The sequence below is a fragment of the Poecilia formosa genome, unplaced genomic scaffold (genome assembly GCF_000485575.1).
Source record: "Poecilia formosa unplaced genomic scaffold, Poecilia_formosa-5.1.2 Scaffold33, whole genome shotgun sequence".
Classification (NCBI taxonomy): domain Eukaryota; kingdom Metazoa; phylum Chordata; class Actinopteri; order Cyprinodontiformes; family Poeciliidae; genus Poecilia; species Poecilia formosa.
Genome location: NW_006799972.1, coordinates 400,824 through 416,678, shown reverse-complemented (window position 1 = coordinate 416,678; position 15,855 = coordinate 400,824). Strand labels below are relative to the sequence as shown.

At 42.1% G+C, this 15,855-nt stretch overlaps 1 protein-coding gene across 1 annotated transcript; it reads left to right on the top strand.

Moving 5' to 3' along the window:
- On the top strand, positions 1-8,471 carry LOC103136504 (deltaD). The gene is made up of 12 exons (XM_007549784.2): positions 1-519; positions 629-931; positions 1,518-1,578; positions 1,945-2,202; positions 3,944-4,004; positions 4,639-4,769; positions 4,885-5,054; positions 5,141-5,357; positions 5,459-5,632; positions 5,710-6,439; positions 6,525-6,780; positions 6,885-8,471. Exons 1-12 carry the CDS (start codon positions 466-468, stop codon positions 6,888-6,890), a joined length of 2,421 nt encoding a protein of 806 aa, XP_007549846.1. The 5' UTR covers positions 1-465; the 3' UTR covers positions 6,891-8,471.
- Positions 8,472-15,855: the final 7,384 nt, after the last annotated feature.

Below are 15,855 nucleotides of genomic sequence, written 5' to 3'. Positions count from 1 at the left end.
GGCAGAAAACCTATCAGACTTACTCACTGATACATGTCATCAAAGGAGAGGGAGCGGAGGTTATTTTCTGTGTTTAGGATAAAAACATCCTGAAAACAAAGAAATAAACTGGAACAAATAAAGAAGATCATCTTTTCTACAACCTAGTTGGAATTAACTCCGATATTTCCGCTCTGGATTTCTCTAAGGGGGACTATTCCGCTGGATCTTACTTGAATCTGTGAAAGTCCGACTCGTTTTGAGAAAAGAAAAGAAAAAAAAACAAATCCGACACTTTTGAGGGAGTGAGCAGATGGACAGGTGACCGACGCGCTCCAGGAAAAGTGTCAACTAATTTTCAGCCTCGTGCGTAAAAACGTCGCCTTGACCGTGAGCGCAGCTTTGAAAACTTTCTCCATGAGTGTTTGAGTGGTGCCACACGGACCCGCGGAGCTTTCACTGCTTGTTGAGGAGGCTGTCAACACAATGGGACGCCTGTGTCTGCTCCTCATTGTCAGTCTGTCCTCTCTCACCTGCCAGGTACGTCCCAACATCCAGGGCTCCTAAGATCTCATTCTAATTTACTCACTCTTAAGAGTCTTTTCTCAGATCTTTCCCATACGAGTGTTTCCCCCCCTCTGTGTTGTAGGTTTTGTGCTCAGGCGTGTTCGAGCTCAAGCTGCAGGAGTTTCTCAACAAGAAGGGGATTGCTGGGAACGCCAACTGTTGCCCGGGAGGCGCCGCGCACCCGCAGGGCCACCAGCAGTGCGAGTGCAAGACTTTCTTTCGGGTCTGCCTGAAGCACTACCAGGCCAGCGTCTCTCCGGAGCCTCCCTGCACCTACGGCGGCGCGGTGACTCCCGTTCTCGGCTCCAACTCCTTCCAGGTGCCGGAGACCAACGCGGACAGCTTCACCAACCCGATCCGCTTCTCCTTCGGCTTCACATGGCCGGTGAGTAACCGGAGATGACAGTTGTTATCCCCCACATCACTTATCATCACTTATCGTTTTATGTTACTGGCGTAGGAATTGGACTTTTGTGATGGATTTTATGAAGGGGGAAGAAAAAGCCCTAACAGATGCTCCCAGACTCAACACTTGTGAGGGTCTTTGTCAGCAGCGTGTGAGAGGGGCTATTGTAGTAACTCTGCGCCCTTTGGTGGGAGAAAACAGGGAGGGGATGCGGGCGAGAGAGAGGGAGAGAGGGGAGGTGTCACCAAAAAGTTTTCCCCCTCCGATCAGCCGTGGTGGGAAATCTAACATCCTCTGAGTTGGCACATCATTTGCAGCGCAGCGTGAAATTCCGCCTCATTTTGGGTTTTACAGCGGTGTCAGAGTGTGATAGTGGCAGGGGTGTGAAAAACAGAAGAAGGAGCAGGTAGCCCGGCCTTATTAGGCCTCTAATCAGTATTAGAATTAGACTGTGAAGTTTATGAGGGCTCCTAATGGCCCTGTGGCTCTGGAGGCTAAAGGTAAGGGGGAGGTTTATCTGCAAGCAGAGCAGCTGTTGACTGTCTGTCTGTCTGTCTGTCCTCAGGGGACGTTTTCACTGATCATTGAAGCTCTGCACACGGACTCCCTGGACGACCTGACAACAGGTGGGTGACAGGACAGGTGTGTGTGTGTGTGTGCGCGCGCGCGCGCATGTGTGTGAAACGATGGTCTTGCAGAGGCATGTTTTCCCACTCAGATCTCAACAAGATACACTCATGCTTTTTACATTTCAACATTTCACCTAAAATAAGGTCATTTGTGTGTAACTTAAACATGCTTTCGACTCTTATTGTGGGTTTTATTTTAAAGTTAGTGTGACATCTTTTCCCATCACTTATTGCTCTGAAGTCTCAGTCAGTGACAGCAGAGATTGTTGTTTGTATTCCAGACGCTGGAAGTAAGTTTTGCATCTTGACCTTCAGAGTGACAACAAATGACCTTGTTCAAACTGTGATCCACTTCTTCTGCAGAGAACCTGGAGCGGCTGATCAGCAGGTTCACCACACAGCGGCACCTGACCGTAGGAGAGGAATGGTCCAAGGACATGCAGACGGCCAGCAGGACGGAGCTGCGCTTCTCCTACCGCTTCCTGTGCGATGAGCACTACTACGGCGACGGTTGCTCCGTCTTCTGCCGGCCCCGGGACGATGCCTTTGGACACTTTACCTGCGGCGAGCGAGGCGAAATCATATGCAATTCTGGCTGGAAGGGCCAGTACTGCACTGAACGTGAGTGGGTTTGCTCATTGATCAAACTCTTTCATTACGCCGGTGCAGGGAAGCTAAATGAAAGAGCAGGAAGGAGGGATGAAAAATAAAGGGAGGCTTTTCCAACTCAGTGGTGAAGCAGTGGCTAATATTTGGATCTGATGCTAAGCAGAGGATGATGATGTGTGCACTAAGCTCACAGAATCCTGTAGTCCGAATATTATTGACCAACACAACAATAGTACATACTTTAGACGCAGAGGTGAGTAAAGTACCCAAAAAGTTGTACTTAAGTAAGAGTAGCAATACTTCAACATGTTTTACTCAAGTAAAAGTAAAAAGCAGCCAAGAAATTATTCAAAAAAGTATTTGGTGAAAGTCTACTCAAGTGCTGAGTACCTGATCATTTAATATTTAAAAATACATAATCAGACGGACCAAAATATAAAGTTATGTACATTTTGTTATGAAAATTATCCATATAACAAAATCACAAATTTGCAAAATCAATTTCTTTCTTTAGAAAACTTTAACAGAAACTCCAAGTGTTTGTATCTGGTGAATGTTTGGTTAAAACATGTTTGTTTTTCACTTAGTGGATAAAAGATCCAGAGATTTTACCCAAGTAAGAGCAGAGACACTTAATAATACAATTACTGAATTAAAAGCATAGCAGAAATACTTATAAAAGTAAAACTTTTTCCAAAAACCTACTGAAGTAAATGTAAGTAGTTACCACCAAACTCTGATTAGTAGCTACCCAATCACTTCCATTTTAAAGGAATTGTCTTTCAGTCGTCATCAAGATTTTGGGGTTTTTCTTTTTCCTGCACAGTTTAAAAAACAGTTTTTCAATCCAAAGTTTATTTCTCCAGCAGTCGTTTGCCTCTCTTTATTGTCGGATACTTTTTCCAGCTCATAAAGGAGGGCCCGTGTGCAACAGGCGTCAGTCAGTTATCCCATTGCACCAGAGGCCTCCGTTCTAATGAGCCGCGGTGGCTCCTCAGTAATTCACACGCCGCGTGCCTTCCATTAGACCGCTGGGGCCTCCTCGCCCCCAAACCTCCTCCCCGATTGGCCAAGTGGGGGTCCTATATTGTTGCGGCCGGGGCCGGTGATTGGCCGAGCCGGGTCGTGTATTGTTGTGGAGGGGGCAGCTGCTCAGTGAGAGGAGACAATGGAGCAGCTGTCTGGTGGTTAGCTCCTCACAGACCAGCTGGCCCTGGGGGGAAAAGGTGGAGGAGGAGGGGGATGAGGAGAGAGGGAAAGAAGGGGAGAGGAGGAGGAAGAGGAGATAAGGAGCAGGGGAGGGGATGGAGGATGGAGGATGAAGGAAATAAAAAGGAGGAGGACAGAGGCAAGGGGTGAGAAAAGGGGACTTCTGACCCACAGTCAAGGGGAGAAAGGGGGCTTTGTGTGGGGGGCTTTTTGTTGTAGAGCTAGCCTGTTAAAAGAGGGGCTTCTTGGCTGGTTCTCCTTCTTTGAGACCCAAACTGTGATAGCTTCCAGCTTGGCTGAAAGGTAGTATTTCATCAAAACACCTAAAACCTAAGGGTGGTCACACATGACCCGATGACAATGATTCCCTTCAACATGCTAAAATGTGAACCAGAGAGACTGAAAGAGTAGTCAGATGAGTAAACACACAATCCAGAAGGCAGACAAGCAAGAAGCAATGTAAATGTTGGGGTTTTTTTCAGGGTTGCAGTTTGAAAATCTTGTCTTTCCTGGTTTGGCTGATCTGTTTGTTTTCTTTTTACAGCTATCTGTCTTCCTGGATGTGATGAAGAACATGGATTCTGTGACAAACCAGGAGAATGCAAGTAAGTTCAAAACAAGCTGCTTTTACCCGTCTCTAAACGAGGGCAGCACAGTAAATCAATAACAATATATACTGCAATAGACTCGTGATCAACTTTAAATAGATAATACGCCTAATAGAATTTTCACTGAACTCCAGAACCGCACAGCATTCTGGGAGACGTAAGCAGATTAAAGGCTTTAGTCACTCAGCCTCTCAAGGTTACCTAAGCAATTTCTCTTTGGGATCAATAATGTATTTTTGAATTGAATTGGTGGCCTCAACTAACTCGCTCACTCTTTGGTTACATAGCAACAACTTGCTGAGGAACTTTTGGTTACCTAGCAACAATCCGTTGAGTAACTTGCCCAGCAGGAGTTTAAGGTTTCGCCATTGTGCCTCATAATTACTTAAAAATAAAAAAACTACAGCCTGGAGTAAAAGCTGTGAATAAAAGAGTAAATGTCTTATCACTCGTCTGGCAGTATTTCAGATATTTAAAACAATGAACTAATCAATAATTACTGATATCGACTGATATGAAATGCTTATATCATGATACGTTTTTCAGCCATCTTGTCCAACCCTTCTCTAACCTAAGCTAACCTGACCTTCGTCTCCTTCAGTTTGATATTAACTGGTTGGTGTGCTCCCAGGTGTCGTGTGGGATTCAGTGGGCGTTACTGTGATGACTGCATTCGTTACCCAGGTTGCCTCCACGGCACCTGCCAACAACCCTGGCAGTGCAACTGTCAGGAGGGATGGGGTGGGCTCTTCTGCAACCAGGGTGAGTTTGTAGACAAGTTCACTAAAATGCTGCGCTGCTGTTTGAATCCCTTCTGTCCTTGCTTGTCTTGTATTTAATCTGTGTGGTTCATAAGTGCAACTGTTTGTATTTCCAGACCTGAATTACTGCACACACCATAAGCCTTGTCTTAACGGAGCCACCTGCACCAACACGGGACAGGGAAGCTACACATGCTCCTGCCCTCCTGGATACACCGGTGCTAACTGTGAGATCCAAGTCAATGAATGCTCAGAAAATCCCTGTCGAAATGGAGGCAGCTGCATTGTGAGTACCACTTTAAAGACATGAGAATGTCTTTTGGTACAGCAACAGTCTTAAACTTGTGCCTAACCAAGAATTGTTGTCAACAGGACGATGACAACGGCTACAAGTGCACATGTCCACCTGGTTTTTATGGAAACAACTGTGAGCTAAGCGCCAATACGTGTGCAGACGGGCCGTGTTTCAACAGTGGACGTTGTGTGGACAACCCTGAAGGTGGCTACTTCTGTCAGTGCCTAATGGGATATGCTGGGTTCACTTGTGAGAAGAAAATTGACCATTGCTCCTCCAACCCTTGTCTAAGTGGTAGGTTGTTGTGTTTTATCAGTATACCCTACTCCACATTTACTTCTAAATCAAGTGGTGGGGAACTGGGAGACTAATCATAATGATGCTTCACTTTACAGGTGCAGAATGTGTGGATCTGGTTAACTCCTACCTGTGTGAGTGTCCAGAGGGCTTTTCAGGGCCCAACTGTGAGGTTAGCAGCGGCATTTCTGTACTGTGCCAGTCCTTTCCTTGTCAGAATGGTGGAACTTGCCAGGACACAGTGGATGGCTACACATGCAATTGCCCACCAGGTATGACCGTTTTTAATCTACTTTCTTGATAAATGTTGTTTGGACCAATTTTTGAGACTCTGAACTTTTCTTTGCAGGATATACAGGCAAAAACTGCAGCTCTCCAATATCTCGGTGCATTCACAACCCGTGTCATAATGGAGCCACTTGCCATGAACGTGGTGGACGCTACGTGTGTGCTTGTGTGCCGGGCTATGGTGGGAATAACTGTCAGTTCCTCCTACCAGAGGTTCCCAAGGGTTCCCAGCCCGTCGTTGATGGACCAGATCGGCGATATTCATCTTCAGAAAGTGGGAATACTGAGATTGCGGAGGATGACGACAGCGGATTCCCGTGGACAGCTGTCTGTGCCGGCGTTTTCCTCGTTCTTGTGATCCTGATCAGTTGTTCTGTGCTGGTGGTCTATGTTCGCGTCAAACTACAAACCCGACACAGTCACCATAGCGACAGTGTTCACAGTGATAGCCAGGAGACCATGAATAACCTCACAACCAATAACTGTCTTCGAAGTGACAAGGAGCTTGGTGGCATGATGACGACATCAATTAAAAACACCAATAAGAAAGCAGATTATCATTCGGACCTTGCTGGATCAATTGGGGGTCTGAGTGGAATCAGCAGCCTCAATGGATCTGAGAAAAATGGTTTTAAGCCTCGTTACCCAAGTGTGGAGTACAACCTGGTCCATGAACTCCGGCAAGACGATCTGTCGCCATGTACAGAGGAGGACTGCAAACAACCAGAGCCCAAATGTGAGCCACTAGATGAGCCCAGCAGAGGGGAAGGATTCAGGAAAAGACTAAACAGGTACTCAAGAATCACCCTAAACACATTACAACCCCATGTAGAATGAAGGACAGTATTTCTAATCTCTTTGTTGTTCATCCCACAGTGATGCTTCGGAAAAGAAAGCATCGGCAGAGTCACCAGGATGCAGCGAAGCAAAAGATCAGCCATCCTCTGATTTAAACTGTCACACAGCGAGGGACCCTCAGTACCAGTCAACCTGCGACCTCAAATTCCAGCCAGCCAATGAGGCTGTGTACCCTACTCCCAGTGACAGCCGGTACCCCTGTTCCAGCGATACCAAATACCAGTCTGTCTACGTCATATCAGACCAGAAAGATGAATGTATCATTGCTACAGAGGTGAGAACACAGCCTGTTTTATCTGTTTGAGCTACCACACCAGAAAAATAACCTTCCACCTGCACTGGTGCCCCAGCACTAACTTTGTTTTCTTTGTTTTACAGGTATAATTATGGTACCAGTTTCCTGTGGTTGATGTTAGTCCACACACACCAACCCTGAGCAGTAGAGCTCAGCTTGTTTCTAGGAGGTTTTACTCCTGCTGTTTGCTGCTGTTCCCTGGGATTTCCTAGAGGACTTTGAGCCAAGGTGATGATGTGCCAGTGCAGACGCATCACCCGCTTGGCCTTGACTGAGAACTACAGTGATACTACGGGTCAATTTACAATATCCTTGGCCTTTGATGGACGCAGGTCTTTTGGTGACTCTATGCTATGGATGAAGCGCCAGAACAAAGTGCTGGCACTTGTACAGACGTTGTACAGACAAAAGGCTGACTCAGACAGTCAAAAACTGCTGGAGAACTCACAAAGAGCTTGCTTGACGTCTCCTTGCAGCACTGGAAGATTTACAGCTCATCAGTGGATGAACTGTTCTCTCCTGATGAGCAGCGGAGCATTGACTTGGATATTGACCGATGATATTGTACGGTGATGTACCGACTGAATGAACAATGTAGTACCTTTAGTGTACTGAAAATCTTTAAAGTACTGCTGTAGTACTGTTACGTGCTGTGGTTTTACATTGCTGTGTAAAATCTGTCCTGGATTTCCAGTAGTTTATGTTCTGCACAGTGCTGCAGAGTAGAGTGTGGAGCTGTTGCAACAGTAGGAGTCCCTGTAATTTTAGGCTGACCATTTTTATAAATTCATTCAAGGTATCACAAGCAGAACTTTCCATATCAGATTATCTATAGAGTTTAGGACCACTTGTAGGACAGCCGAACACCTTCAACTCTACAGCACTGGCAGATGTAGCTGAGCTGGTTCTCAGCAGGAAACAGAGAACTGAAAACTCCAGTAGTGACTGCAGATCGATCCACCATGGATACTGTTGGGCCATACTGGCCTCTGAGCCCTGAAAAGCCTGATACGCAGGGCGATGCTTGGGGCAAGGGATACAAGACTAAACAAATCAGACCAGTACATGCATCATATTTAATTATCAAATCATCTGTTCAACTTAAACCTGACTGTTTGGCTTCTTTTTATCCTGACTTCGTAATAATGTTTTTCCAAGAGAACAAGGCCACGCTATAAAGTCTTAACTGCCAAGACCTCATTGCACTATAGAGGTATGTGTGCATATGTGTGTGTGCAAGTATGTGTGTACAGAAGAAGTAAATGGCCGCTTTTGGTGTCGATGTATGCACTGCCCTCTCCCGCCCCAGTCTTCCACTATCAGCCGATTCAAGGACACCATGACTCCTCCTGCCGCTGGTTAGGATCTTTTGTTTTGTTTTTTAAAATTTATTTGTTATCTAAAGAAAGATGTATGCGTTTAATTTAATTATGTAATTATTTTTGCTTCAGTTTGTTGTGTTGTTTTTGTTAATCTTGTTATAATTTAAGTTGTGTTGTTTTTATTTGGCAGATGATGTATGTATGTAAGTATATATGTATGCATGTGTTAGGCACTTGAGACCACTGTGACTGTGTTGTATTTAAGAGAAAAGTCGTATGTACAGAGCCTGTCATTTTTATAACTGGAAAATGCGATATTTTTCCAAAATAAAAGAGAAATGAAATCTACTCTGGTGCTGGAAAATATTTTCATGCTAAGGCAGTACTGCTTGGATTAACTCAGAAGACGGCAACGAAAGCACAAGCACGTTAAAAAGTTGTCGAGCAAATTTAGGCAGAGGGATTTGCCGTCACTAAGTGATTGTGTAAGTAGTGTTTGCATGATGTGTGTGTGTGTCGGGGGGGGTGCCTGTGTGTGTGTGTATCTGTCTGACACAGCAGAAGACTGTCTCCTTCTGGAACCACTAAATGAGACAAAGACACACCCCATAATCATAGACCGCTTAGCAAGCCTCCTCTGAGGCCAAAGTCATTTCTCTGTGCGGATCCGATTGTTAGTCCAAATGTGTTTGTTTCATTTCCTTAATGTGTTTGTGACTGGATCTCTTTTTGTCTATGAGCCTCTTTATTTGAGTACAACTTCATGTGTGTGATCTTGTTTAAGAAGAGGGGTATTTATAGCTGGAGATAGAAACCACCAGTCTGGATTTAGTCCCAGTTGCCCCTGCCTGACTACACTCTGTATATAAATGTGTGTGTAAGTGTGTGTGTGTCCCATTTAGCGACCACTGAGAGAGTAAAGGCAGCCATCAAAGAAACTCATATGGTTTGCATTCTTTTATAAACACACACCAGATAGGCTTTAAAACTGGATGACGGATGATAAGAACTTTTACCAAAAAGATGAACCGGATTAAGTGTTGACATTCGTCACATTAACACAGAGGTCACAATATGGCTGACTGATCTCAAAATAAGGAATAGAAAAAATTAAGGACAACTCTTTTACATTGCTTTGAATTATTTTTACCAGCAGCAACATAAAAAATAAGTCAACCTTGTGTTGCTCGCAAATATTTTTACATTTTAATGCACTGTACACATTGATGTGGCATTTAGTTTACATTTATTCTTTCCTCATTTCATGACCTAAATATCATATTTTATATTACAGTTTGTGTTTCAATCATATAATCAGTGACAATGATTTACTGCATTTTCACTTATTAAGATCCTGCTCACATTTTTCAGTCATTAACTACTTCTACTAACTTCAACTAATTGTGCTAAATCATATATCAAAACGTTCTGCTTCTTCTGGAGATTTATGCTATGTCTTTTGCTAAAATTTACTATTATACTTTTTGAAATAATAGCCCTTTTGTGCAAATTTTCTGTCCCATTGAAATACATGGTGGAATTCTCTAACTGTTGTCAGTTACTAGAGTGTGCACTCTAGTAACTGACGATTTTTAAACTTTCCATCCTTTTTGACAAACAAAATTATGCTGTTCATACATATTTAACTGTACAGGAATAATTTATGCATTAAACTGTAGCCACGCATGTCTACTTTAAGGAGCTATTACTATCATTGTTGCAGGTCTTTCTGTTTTCTGTCAAACTCTTCTGGAGTACAAACATGTCACAACTTCTCCTATTCTTTCCATGTATTTCTCTCTTGTGCTCTGTTTCTATCTGTGCCAGCATTCTGCTCGTCTACCTTTCTGTATGCCTTCTGCTTTTACTGGTTTTACTGTCTGCAAAGGTCTTCTGCAAATTTTAATCAATTTTAGCAATTCATATATCAAAATATTCTGCTTTTTGTGGTAATTTGTGCTTTTTTGTTGTGTTTTCTTTTCAAATATATCAGGTTGTATACTAATTCCTGCTTCTGCTAATTTATGCTATTGTTGCTATATTTTACTTTTTTAACTCTTTCAAGTATTTCATGTTTTATACAAATTTCTGCTTCTACTAATTTATGCTTTTTGCTATGTTTCACTATTCACCTGTTTCAGTTTGCATACTAATTTATGCTTCTGCTAATCTATGCCATTTCTTTTGCTATGTTTTACTCTTAAAATTTTCAAATATTTCAGGTTGAATTCAAAATAATGCTTCTGCTAATTCATGCTAGGTCTTTGGCTAAATTTCACTCTTTAGCAAAAGACTTTCTACCATGTATGACTGTAGCTTTATCCTGCTTTCCCCCCTTATTTCTTATGCTTTGTTCTGCTGTGTTTTGCATTTTCTGCAGCAATCATTCTGCAACTATGCATTCTCACGGCTGTTTCGCTAGGAACAGCAATTTTTCTAGTTCCTCATAGTTTTCAAACTGAATCAGTGCAAATCACATTAAAATTAACAAAAGATTTAAAGGTCTGGCTCAAGATTTTTGAAGTGAGGTTTCAAGCAGCTAATATGTTATCCTCTGCAGATAACTTTGAGAACCTGGATGATGTAGCTAACTGCTAGTATGTAGGGTCCAAAGACCAAAGACCGAAACTACCAACCCCCCAAAAATGATTTTTTAAAACAATTATAAACACACTTCAATAAGTAAAGTTGGCTAATTTGCGACTGGACCACATTTTGCTTTCACCATGCCTTAAATCCTCATCTTATAGGCTCAACGAGGCGCTGAAAAGGGGACAAATTATGAAAAATTCACATTTTGCAGGTTTTTTTTTACTTCCATTTGGTTCTGCTTCTAAAAACAACCAAAGTATTTTTAAAAAAAGAAAAAAAAAAAAAACAATGGTGGCCAATAAGTAAAATTTTTTGGTGTATTAGTAAGTATTTCTTTCAAAAGTCTCCTCATTATTAAGTCACATTTAACAGACAACTCCAGCAGAGTCTAGCTCGCCACCTAGAAATCCAGTACCTTTGGTCAGCCGGTTCCACCAGAAACCACTTGCTGCACTCTTGTTGGTTGTGTAGGAAGCTCCACTTCTGCTTTTCAAAAATGTACAGTTGTATAATAGTGCATCTGTTTGCAGGCATTTTCACATGGAAGTGTAGACATTTTGGGGCATGGCCAGCAGCTTATTTGGATTTAAAGTGGCAAGAGATCCTAAAAGAGCTCAGTATGAGGAGCTCAAAAAAGGCAGAACTGAGCAGACTGATTTTGTGCAAAAGATTTAATGAACATGTTTTGTACAGCTCAACCTGTTCTAAGAAGCGTCACCATTAAATATATGTTCTCAGAGGCGACCTGAGATATTTTTCCAGTGTTGATTGGTACCTTGGTATGGCCGTAATTTACTCTTCTCCTAACTGAAGGGTCATATGTTCAGCATATTTTGATCCTGGAAACTATGGGTGTAGCTGAGGGATGGAAATGAGAAAACCTAACTATGACTAAAATGATAGGAGTGTGATGGGTGATAGGCGCGTTCATTGGAGTTACTGTAGTTCATGGTGTCAGTTCAAGAAGACCAAATATGTCGTGTAAATAAAGTTTCACAGCAAAGTATTGGTTCAATAGTGAACACACTTATGCAAGTAAGTTATTTCAGGTCTTTAATTCCTATTTTCCCCTTTGTTTCCAGCTTTGTTTGTTTTGTAGCTGAATTCTACTGGACATGTGTCACAACTTATATAAAAAAAGTTTGGAAATGTTTCTCATCAAGTCTCAAAAAGCTGCAATTTTGACAGGGGCTTGTAGCTTTTTCAGTGCCTCCTTAACCGAACCATCCATGCAGCCCATCAGGCTCTGGAGACCACAACGTTGAACCGGTGACCTGCACACCGGCTGCAGACACGGTGATGGTTGCCCTTCCAAAGACTGCCACTGTGGCTGCTCAGAAAGTATTTGCTTGTATTACATGAGCAGCAGGCAGTTGTTAGCACATACCATGCTAAGCTTTTTAACTTAACTTTTTTTCAGTGCCACAATAGCTTTTCGCTGAGTTGGAAAATCACAGGAGACAGGCTTAAAGCTGGCCCTTTGTTGTTGTCAGGCTGTCCTCCAGCCCCTGAAACAGTCGCAAACACTCGTGTCCTCCCCGCAGCATCTATCTGGTGTCAGTAATCAGACAAAGCCCTGGTCACTGGCTGCCATATGCTGCCCTGCTGCACATAAAGAGCAGCACTCTTTGAACTTCTGAGAGGGAAATCGAAACTTCTCCATGGTCAAATATATAGAGAAGTGCTCATTCATTCAACGGAGCTTGCTTCTAATTTTCATCTGCTGCTAATATTTAGCAAGAGCCGAGCTTTTCCCAATGTCCAGACTGTGGCTTTATTTAAGTTGTAGGACATGAAACAAAAACAAAACTAAAACATGGGTAATACTTCAAATAAATCAGACATGTTTAAAAGTTTTAATATGTATTTTGCGTGATAGTCTGATCTCTCCTCTTACACTTTTCATTGTGGTGAAGTGTAGGCAGGACCGTGGCTAATCCAGAGAACAGCCTGTTTAAGTGTGTCACTGCTATAATCTGATTAATCTGTCCATTCATGCACCCCTCTCCACTCTCCTCTCCTGTTGCAGATCTTTTAGAAAATCTAAGTGTGTGTATATGTGTGTGTTTGCTGCTGCAATCTGAAATCCCATGTGTAAAAATCCATGTTAATGCCTGCTGGTGTGTTTGACAGGTGACCAGACAAAAGGACAGTCACTGGCCAAGTGGGAACTGTTTTCCTCCTCTCTTGTTACACTCCCAAACAATCTCTTTGTGTCTCTCCCTCACACACAAGCATGCAAAAATACCATGATAAAAGTTTTATTGAAACTGGATTATGGTTCCGTAATGGCTGAAGATTTCTGTGTTGTATACTGTCAAGCAGCATTTGTAGTGACCATGAACCCCAGTTAAATCTGACCTTTCACACACATTTAACCGATTGCTTCTAGCATCTTGAAAACACATTCTTGCAAGATTCTTATTAGTCAAAACAACCTGTAATACCAAGTAACCAGTATCTGTAAAATATATTAAAAGAAGTCAAAATGCATTTCAAACTACAATTTCTTGAAGAGATGATCTTTAACATGTTATTTTAGGCCTACATGCTAGAGAAAGCATGTTTATTACAGTTTTTCACAAAATAATTCCTATATAATGAGATTTGGTCTGCTCAGTTTTGCCTATTTTGAGCTCCTTTAAGAATGACCTGTCACTTTAAATCCAAATAAGCTGCTGCTGGCCACGCCCCCCAACTCACTGTTTACACTGGCGCATAGAAATGGCTTCAAACAGATGCGCAATTATGCAGCTGTACATGTGCAGCGATTGGTTTCTGAATGGTAAGTCAACAACAAAACGCTTGTCTTTTCCATCAGCCACTGTACAGCTAATACAGCGGTAAAACCAGCCGACCAAACGCTCTGGAGCTCAGCTTGGCTAGGGTTGCTAGGTGATGGGGTGGATTTCGCTGGGGTTGCTAGGTAACGGCGCGGTGACCGTTGAACGTGACTTAACACTCAGAGGCTTTTCGAAATGTCTCATTTCTTACACCAAACATTAACTTAGGCTGCTTTCACACTGCAGAATAAAGCTACCCAAATCCGATTTTCTGTTCAATCAGATTTATTTTGCCGTGGCCGATCACGCTTCCAAATATACGAAGCTTGTGTGTGATCTTCAATGTGCACCGCAGACGACCTGAAAATGTCGTATTTGACTGTTAAATGTATTTGACATTTGATTCCATATTTTAGGGGACAAGTAGCAACACCATGCCCTCATGCTAACATTAGCCTTGTAACTAAAATACATGGCATTTCACATGATTTTATATGTATTAGCTATGTTTATAATTCTTAATGAATTAAGTCAACATGCTGATGCCAGACATGTTACCGACAGCATTTAAGCTAACCTTAGCATTTTTGGATAATTTCAATTTATATACTAATATTAGCATACTGAATGATGTCAGTAGCACGTGTGATGTCACCAGCATGATAGATCCACTTAAATAATTTTGACTCAAGATGTCTAGCTCCAGCAGTCATTCGGCCAACCTGGACAGGTCGCCAGTCCGTCACAGGACAACATAGAGACACACACACACTGTAGGAGGAGGCCAGCGAACCTGGAGAGAACCCAAGTGCCCAACTCTACAAAACAGACCACATTGTGAGGAAAGAATATTATGTGGAAATGTTGAAGTAACAATTCAAGCTAGGAAGATAAGATGGGCAGAAATTGGTTTCCAAGTTGATAAATGGAACCCAATATATCAGAAAATAAATTATACAGATTACACAAGGTGCAAAAGTCACTGTTTTGGAGTGGCCGTCATAAAGCTGTGGTCTCAGTTAAGCAGAAAACGTGTAGAAAGAGCTGAAAAAGTATGCGTTTACACTGGCTAAAATTAGAGAAAACTATTATGAGAAGCTTGAGGAAGCATATCCTAAATGTTTGACTCAAGCCATAAAGACTAAAAGGAAACAATAAAGGTTTTGTTTTGGTGATCCCACCTGAACTAATGGTTTAGTCAGAAATGGTTTAGTCTGATTTAATGAAGGAAACGAACTTTGTTTGCATGAACATATCTGGTATCACCAGCTTACCGTCTAAATATGTTTGATTTAGCATCTCTTTCATGCAAAACATCACAACCCTTCATTTCCCTGACAAAGATAGTTGTTCATTCTGTGGTTTGACATTGAAACATCTTCTGCCTTAAAGGTGCTCATAAAAGTTTCGCTGTAGAAAAACGTGTCTTGCCAGAGATGCCTTGTCTCCCCATGACTGCCTCAGCCCAGAGCTCTGTGGAGGGACGCAGGCCTCCATGTTATACATCAATTAACAGTCATATCCCATTCAGGTATGATAAAGTAGTTTAAAAAAAGAGCCTTATCCACAGTAGGAGCAAAATAATTGGAGAAATTAAAATTTTTTTAATTATTACTTGTATTCTATCATTCTTCTAGTCCAGGTCACAACTTACATGTAATCTGATCCTGAATATCTCAATGCATCTTACCCAGGAATCACTGCTGTCTTCCAGATCAGGGATGTCCAAACTTTTTGTCATGGGGACCAAAACTGGAAAGCTACTGTCGGGCCAGAAAATGTATTAAATTAAAAATGAAAAAATGTCTTTATTGTGATTTCTAATTTTATTTATTTTTTGCTTAACAAAATTTTTTTTTTATAAAATCTATTTATCATTAAAAATCCAAAACACAAAAAGGGCTTCTACCTGTTGCCTTTTTAAGAACTGTGCCCAGTTCATAAAGCAGAACAACTTTTCCTGTGAGCAAGGCAGCTAATGTTAGCATTGCATTGGTGGAGAAAGTACTCAAAAAATTTACTTAAGTAAAAGTACAAATACACAGAGAAAGATTTTCACCAACTCAGCATGAGACTCTGTCGTCTTTCAGCTCCCGCTCCAGTGTTTCTTAAGGGTTAAAACATCTGTTTCATATTTCTTGCTCATTTCCAGGTTTGCCTCTTAGACTTGGTCCAGCTCGCCCTGGGGACATGTCTCCATCTCTCTGGTGGCGTTTTGCAGGCATGACAGTTCGTGACGAAGAGCCTCATTCTTAGCTTCCAGACTTGCATAAAGTGTCTGGTTCATCTTCAACACTTCAACGAGCTTCCTCGTTGTCTCCTAGCTTCTTCTTTAACGACTCTGCTTGTTGTACCAG

Coding starts and splice junctions, on each gene's coding strand:
- LOC103136504 (XM_007549784.2), top strand. CDS start 466: ATGGGACGCCTGTGTCTGCTCCTCATTGTCAGTCTGTCCTCTCTCACC. Junction 5,633..5,709: donor CACATGCAATTGCCCACCAG/GTATGACCGTTT, acceptor TTTTCTTTGCAG/GATATACAGGCAAAAACTGC. Junction 6,440..6,524: donor TTCAGGAAAAGACTAAACAG/GTACTCAAGAAT, acceptor TTCATCCCACAG/TGATGCTTCGGAAAAGAAAG.